This window comes from Gopherus flavomarginatus, chromosome 2, assembly GCF_025201925.1.
Source record: "Gopherus flavomarginatus isolate rGopFla2 chromosome 2, rGopFla2.mat.asm, whole genome shotgun sequence".
Taxonomy (NCBI): domain Eukaryota; kingdom Metazoa; phylum Chordata; order Testudines; family Testudinidae; genus Gopherus; species Gopherus flavomarginatus.
Window position 1 is genome coordinate 140644024 of NC_066618.1, and position 7746 is coordinate 140651769.

General features: G+C 43.0%; 1 protein-coding gene across 7 annotated transcripts in view; it reads left to right on the forward strand.

The window, feature by feature from the left end:
• OTULIN (OTU deubiquitinase with linear linkage specificity) overlaps positions 1 to 3573 on the forward strand; it is a 47620-nt gene extending 44047 nt beyond the window's left edge. For all 7 annotated transcript variants that reach the window (XM_050937483.1, XM_050937485.1, XM_050937486.1 and 4 more), the window contains one exon: positions 523 to 3573. In XM_050937483.1, coding sequence (XP_050793440.1) covers positions 523 to 717 — 195 coding nt within the window. In that variant the 3' untranslated portion in view covers positions 718 to 3573. The remainder of the gene's footprint in view (positions 1 to 522) is intronic.
• Positions 3574 to 7746: the final 4173 nt, after the last annotated feature.

Consider the following 7746-nt stretch of genomic DNA (forward strand, 5'->3'; position numbering starts at 1 on the left):
TAGACTAAATTCTGAACATCTAGTGCACTTGGACTGACTCCTATCTGTATCAGTGAAGTAAAGGAGCATTCAGTGGTTGGTAGCCTCTGTTCAGGAAATGATACAGGTATAGGTCTACGATTTTCAGTCATGAATGCTCAAAGTTAGGTACCTTAAGCACTGAAATAAGTGGCATTATTTCTTCCGAAAGCCTTGAACACACACAGCTGTCATTTTGAAATGAAGTGGCTTGATTTTCAAACATTCGAACAAACTATTTCACTGCCTTAAGATTAAGACTTGAGATGAATATTTTTGGCTATACTGTGTAATGAGCACACAGTGTGAAATTGTTGTGTACTTGAGCCATGAGGATGGCCTATCCGTAGGATGGAATTTCAGCGAATTTCCCCATGCAGGGGAATCTCAGTATCTGAGCTTTGTTCTCCATTTTAAGGGTGGTCTTATACTGAATAACACTCCTGAAAAATACACATTAGTATTATGCATTACATTCTAATTGATTTTTTTTCCCCAACCTAGGTGGAAATGTTTCTTCTTGCATATGCTCTGCAGCATACCATCAGAGTTTATCGATTGTATAAATACAGCACTGATGAATTCATCACACTTTATCCCAATGACCCAGAGGAGGACTGGCCCGTGGTGACTCTTATAACTGAAGACGATAGACATTATAATATTCCAGTCAGAATGTGTGAAGAGACTAGTTTGTAAATGAGATTTTGACAGATTTATAAATTTGGACGTTAAATTTCCAACACTATATTTTGAAATAAAGTCATGATGAGATTTACATGATGATACCTACAGTACTTTGGATCTCGAGTTAAAGGTTTGAACTGAAATTCCAAATAGGATCTTTGTAGTAGGCTGACTTGGGGCTAACAGGCCTAGTGGGCATGCCATGACTCAGCAGTCCCCGGAGTCCTGAGATGGCCTTGCTTGGACAGTCCATGGGCATGGTGGCTGAGTTACAGTCTGTTGTTCCCTAGTACTCTGGATTCTCCAGACCAAAGGAGGGGAGAAGGTAGAAAGACCTTGGCCCTCCCCCTCCACTAGATCCCAGCCCAAAGAGAAAGGGGAGAGGGTCGTCTCCTGCTGATACATCCAGACCAGCTTTCTCTGGGCCCCGTTCTCTCCAGTTTGGACGATGCTTGCAGCACTCTGCCCCCCCCCCCCAGAGGAGAGTTCCCCATGACTCTCAGCAGTTCAGATAGTCAAACTTCTCAATGTTCAGATATTCTCCCTTGTCAGGGAGCAGGGGAGGAAAAACCCTCCCAGTTAGGTCTTACCCACAGTCCAGACCCTTCTCCTGTGGTTTGCTCTGTCCCAGAAGCTGCAAACTGGCTTCCTCCATGCAGACAGCCTCTCCTTCATTCTTCCCCCGCTTGACTGTCAGAGTCCTCTTTTAATCAGGCCCTCCTTTTGGAGCATGCTCTACAACTGCTGAGAGGCAGGGCCTGGTGGGCCCTATTCCGCTCCTTCACTCCCTTAGCCTTTTTGTGGGGTCTGTAAACCCATCACAACCTTCCTTTAAAGAATACCTGATTGGGAAATAAAGTTGGTCTAACACCGTTGCTTTGTGTAAATGAATTTTCATGGCACTCTCTGGAACAAATCTCTGAAATGGATTGTGTGTAATAGAATATAAAATGTGTAAACTAAGGAGCAGGTATGATGGAAATTAAAATTCTCTTCCACCACCCCCTCCACCACCCCCAAAAAAAAGCATGGCAGAGAGACTTGATAATTGGGGGTTACAGAGTAATTAGCCTGGAGGTCAACAGTTTGGATCCTACTCAGCTCTCTATTGTCTGAAAGTCATTTAACATGTGGTGGCATTTTGGGAAAGTACATGAAATAAACTAGTGTCAATCCAGTTCCTAGTGACCACATGCCCATATCACAAAAGCTGTTGTTATAATTGGCATATTTATGGGAAGCCTCAGTGAAGAGGCTAAGGATCTGAATGGATCTGGAGATTGCACTAGAAACCTGGCTAGGGTTGAGCCAAATGGACATGCAATATGAATCTAGCCCTACTGCTGCCTCTGTTTTTTCTGAGGGCTAGCCATTCTTCAGGGCTTTCAATCTGGCGCCGTTCACAAGTGTTTTTAAAAAATAAACCGGAATAGTAATGCAGCAGTGCCCTGCAATGTGGTCATAGTTACAGGATTTTCTGTCATAGCCATATAAATTGGTTTAAAGCTGAAATGTGGCATGCAAATAATCAGAATAGAAGTAGAAATTACTTTAAATGGAATGCAAACCAGACAGTGATGGTTGAGTATCTGTCTCCTTCTAGGAAGCACTCTTCACCTAATAGGATTGGATCTATTAGGCTGATTTTTTTTTTATTATTATTATTTAAAGGTGCACTAAAAAAACAAAGAATGTAGAAAATTTTGTTGTGCTGTTCCATTTGAATTATCTTTTAAACTTACCTTGCATGTTTAGTCCATAATAACTGCTTTTTGAAAACAGCCTGATAAATCCTCAGTTTACATGGGATTTAAGGTTGGGGGTTTTTTTGTTTATTTTTTTTTAAATGGTGAGGGCCAACTTCAGTTGTCAGTTATTTCTGATTTTTCACCTGCTTAAAGGGAGGTAGAATCTGGCCCCCAGTTCTTAACTAGTGTCTGAAGTAGTTACTGTGGGTTTTTTTCCATGTAGTGTTTACAGGCTTCTGGATATTTTGAGTGTAGTGTCCTTACTATAGTTTACAGTATATATTGACCACACTTCGATATCACACACTAGCAATAAATAATGGCTCTATCTTTTTGTTATATCTATACTGAAAATTATTAGCATGATTTGTGTTAGATGGTTCCTGGAAGCTGCAAGGGAAGAGCATTACAAACATCACTAAAGAATATGTTGAGATCAAACAGGGTTTAAGGCTTGTTGCAGTTTCTATCAGTTTACTAGTGACATGGGAATAACCATGAAATTGCCTGAAAAGTTACTGATAGCAAAGGAAAAGGAGAAGACACTTATACATTAAAAGTTTACATTAGTTGTTACACGTCACCTGGACTTTGTAATGGGAAAATAGTATACAAGTAGTTTTTTCTGATTAATTTTCTATCTTGAACATTGCTGTCATCTCCTATTTAAGAAGGGTTGTTGTACTTTAGGCTCACATATTTTAGTCTCAACAAAACTTTTTATTAAAAATAAATAAATTTTTAGTTATGCAATGTGCAGGCACATTTAGGGTGCAGACTTGCAGCCCTTACTTATGTGAGCAGTCCCGTGCCTGGAGGGCAACATGTGAAAGTGAGGGTTGTGGCGTCAAGCCCAAAAGACTTGCATAATTGATATCCATAGAATGTGATGGAAGCCTGAATACTGCTAAACACTTAGAATTTACTTCTGTAGAGGTCAGTGGCAAAACTACCACTGACATCAATGGGAACGGGGCACTTCAGGATATTCAGAGAATAGAAACAGCCTTGCATGTTACACGCGTGAAAATATTTTAATGCAAAAAACTCAGTTTTCAGCTACATTGTGTACATATGTTCAACTAAAGATCGATTTCAAATATATCGGATTTAATATTGACTGCCTGTGTTTCCTTTTATCTGATAATCCAGAATAGACAGTTATTCGCTTTCAGACCCTTATATTTTCTTTGCTGAACAAGCCTACAGTGTGGTGGATTCCACCTCAGTGGAAACAATAAATGAAGAAACTAAGATCCAGTTACTCTTGTTCCCTTGAGTATTCTTCAGTGGGTGCCTACCCATGTCAGCAACAACTGTTCTGAGTGAAGATTGCAGGGTTAGGCCCTTAGGTGGCAACAGTTAAAATACTGAAACTGGAACATGGTGGAAAATATAACAGATTTAGCTAGTTATCCAGCTACGTAGCTAGGTACTTACATGACTCCTATTAGTGTAGTATCTGAGCATGTAGGTAGTAGAGATGAGAACTTTGCAGTTTGGGTTGGACTAGATGATCTCTTGAGGTCCCTTCCAACCCTAATGATTCTATGATTTCTATGAGTTTGGTGTCTGTTTTTTTTGTAGTTTCCACATAGTCTGTGCATTTCATTCCTCTAGTCTTACTAATTCTTACCTGTCTTGTGTTATGCGCAACTGAAAAATTAGAAACTTTTCAGTGGTGGGACCATCTCTCTATTTTACTTGAAACAGCTAGAACGGGTCAGCAACCTTTCAGCAGTGGTGTGCTGGCTCTTCATGTATATGCTCTAATTTAAGGCTTTGCGTGCCGGTAATACATTTGAATGTTTTTTAGATGGTCTCTCTAAGTCTATAATATATAACCAAACTACTGTTATATGTAAAGTAAACAAGGTTTTTAAAATGTTTCAGAAGCTTTATTTAAAATTAAATTAAAATGCAGATCTTATTAGTTTAGTGTGATCCTTGCCCTTGCTTTTTCTTGCTGAGTTTTCCAGTGTCTGGTGGCAGGTATTTAGATACTTTAAGCTGCACACAGGCTTCTGCGTTATAAGTTGATAACCGCCTGGCAGGAGGTCAGCAGCTGGAACCCCAGATTGGCAGCTGAGGTGAGTGGAGCTGGCGGCTGGTAGGGCTGAGCAGGGCCGGAAGCCTGGACCCTGTCTGGCAGAGGGCCTGTGCTGGAACTCCAACTGGAAGCAAGGTGAGTGGGGCTGTGGAGGGAACCTCTGCTGGCAAGGGGCAGCAGCCAGAACTCCAGCAGCGGGCTGAGCGGCTCAGCCTGCCCCTGCTCTGGGGTTTCAGCTGCCGGCTCCTGCCAGCTGGGGTCTCAGCCTGGGCTTCCTTCACTCAGGCCAGCAGCAGGTGCTGAGTGGGGCTGCAGTGGGAACCTCAGAGTGGCAGCAGGCTGAGCAGCTCAGCCCACTGCTGCTCTGGGGTTTCCACCACCGGCTCCTTGCCAGCTGGGGTCTGAGCCCGCTGCCAGCCTGGGATTCCTTCCCCACGGCCGGCAGCGGGTGCTGAGTGGGACCCCAGCTGGCAAGGGGCCAGCAGCGGTAGCGCCCTGAACAGCTCAGCCTGCTGCTGCTCTGGGATTTCCACCATGAGTTCCTGCCAGCTGGGGTCTCAGCCCGCTGCTAGCCTGGGGTTCCATTCCGCAGGCCAGCAGCTGCTGCTGAGTGGCACTGGGGGCGGGACCACAGCTGGCAGGAGCTGGCGGTGAAAACTCCAGAGCAGTGGTGCGCTGAGCAGTTTAGCCCGCTGCCGCTCTGGGGTTTTGGCTGCTGGTTCCTTGCCAGCTGGGGTCTCAGCCTGCTGCCACCCTGGGGTTCCTTCCCCCAGGCCAGCAGCAGGTGCTGAGTGGGACCCTGGCTGCTAAGGGGCCAGCAGCAGGAACCCCAGAGCGGCGGTTGGCTGAGCGGCTCAGCCCACCCCATGTGCCATCAAAAATCGGCTCGCGTGCTGTAGGTTGCTGACCCCTGAGCTAGCACACTTCTGGGTGCTGAATAAAAATATATATTGGCCTGATTCTCCTCCCATTTAGTCAATGCCAAAGTACACATTGATTTGAGTATTTATTCCTAGTTTCTTTTTAAAACACTTAAATATATATTTGTCAAAAGAGCACAAAGGTAACAAAGCAGCTCTTTAATGCATAAAAGTGCTTAATAAAAGAAAGAAAATGTAGGTGGGGTGATCTTTAACCTTCCCAGCACTTGAGTGGGTGCTAGCTGTGAAGGCTTCACGACATGGTATCTCTAGACCAGTGGTTCCCAGACTTTAACAAGCTGTGAACCCCTTTCACTAAAATGTCAAGTCTCACAAACCCCCTCCTAAAAATGAATATTTCCAGGGATTTTCTCATTTACCTGAGTATAAATTGTAAAAGCAGTGATCTTGGAAATATAAAATTTGTTTTTATGACATGCTTATTACACACTATCATTACAGTATTTTTATTACATTATGAAAATGGCAGTACTCTTCCAAGATCTCACTTTCATAGCTTTGAATAAGCCTGTTATAAGACAAGGTGCCTGTGTTTCATCAAGGAGTATCAGATGTGAAACCACATGAATGTATTTAAGAAGCCAACTCAGAGTTCCTCCTACACAAGCATTCAGGTCTTGAGCAGTCCAGGCAAACAACGCACATTACAACAAGCTTAAACTTGTTCTTCGTAATAATTTTTAAAACAATACTAGCTACCTATTTAATTTTAAAAACAGCAAAAAGTATCCAGCTCCCTTTCCATTTCTTATAAGGAGTCTTGAAGTTTAAATCTCCTTAGTGTGATAGATATGCTTGCTTTGATCTCCTGAGCTCTTGGAAATCCAGGGGCTCTGGGCTGCTGGCCTCACGCTACCCGGGGTTCCTAGGGACAGCTCTGTCTGCCATTAGGGAATTTTTTTTCCTAAGAACCCCCGGTAACATTTCACTAACCCCCAGGGGTTCATAAACTCCAGTTTGGGAACCACTGTTCTAGAGCATAATTGAATTATTTCATTTTCATCCTTTGTTATATTAAGGAGGCTAAACCCTGTTCTAAATCTATTGTATGAGTGTCTCCGTTTCTTGTGATACCATAGGTTTTAGGTTGAGTCTAATCTAGGAGATTGCAAAAACAATTGACAGTATATTTTTGCCTTGTCTACATCTCTTTCCCAGATTAGACGGAAAATCTTAATCTGAAAAAATCATTCCTGGCCCAAAAACCTAAGACTTGCTAAGTGTGAGTTCTGATCTGACATTGGTTTAGTGAATTATTTAAAGTCTTTTTATCTGAGCAAATGTAGTGGAGCATCGCTTATCTTAATTTTAACTGTTTTACTAATACACATACTGAGTCAGAGTGCATTATTAAGGAATAATGGTATGGAGTTAAGGGTTTGCCTAAATGCCTGAACTCGGTGTTCAAAACAGCTTCCCTTTTGTGCTTCCCTTCCACTGAAAATGCCCACTTATGAATGGCCTTTACTACTACTAAAACATTCAAATAGTGTAACTCCAGGATTTCCAGTTTGTTTTTGTTTGGTTTGAGGGGAAGAAAGGGGACTAAAATGGACCAATTAAGGTTCCTGGTGGACTAGGACTTTTCCACTCACATTTTACATCAGTGAGTGATTTTAGGTCAAGATTTCTGTTACCAGTGGTGCACCTTCAGCAGATAAAGAAGGTCTTAAGTGCAGAGCAACTCTAGTAGTTCTGCTACACATTGAAGGCCAAGGGGATCCAGTGTGTATAGGACTATGCAGATCCTCTGTCCAAAATGAAGTGCTTAAAGTACTCTGAAAAAAATGGGGGAGAGGGTTCTGTCAGAATCTGTGAGCAGTAGCTTGGCAAGACTGTTTAAAGTGCATCCCTCAGTGACCCGGCTCAATTTTTAAATGGTTTATTTTTGGGGTGGTCAGTTGCTGCATCTTGAGACTCACCTCCTCTCTCACTAAGACTCACTAAGCACTGCCAACGCCCCATACTGCATTGAACAATAGGATAGACTGCAGCAGCTGCTGCACTTCTACTCTGCCCTGCAACTGTGGCATTGGGGGAGGAGAAAAGATTGTTCCCCTCTATCTCCCACCCTCAGTCTGTGGAGAGCTGCACAAAAATCATTAACTTTGGCTTTGCAAAGGAGACAAGGAATTGGTGAGCTTGTACCTACTCCCTAGACAGTTAGCTTTTACTGATTGCCAGCAGATGGCACTGTAGGTGAGAGAGAGAGAGCGAGCGAGAGAATGGAAAGTTTTACAGCTTTATTTTGCCCTGTTCATTCATTGATTCCAGTGTGACACCGTGATCAAAAGAGCTGATG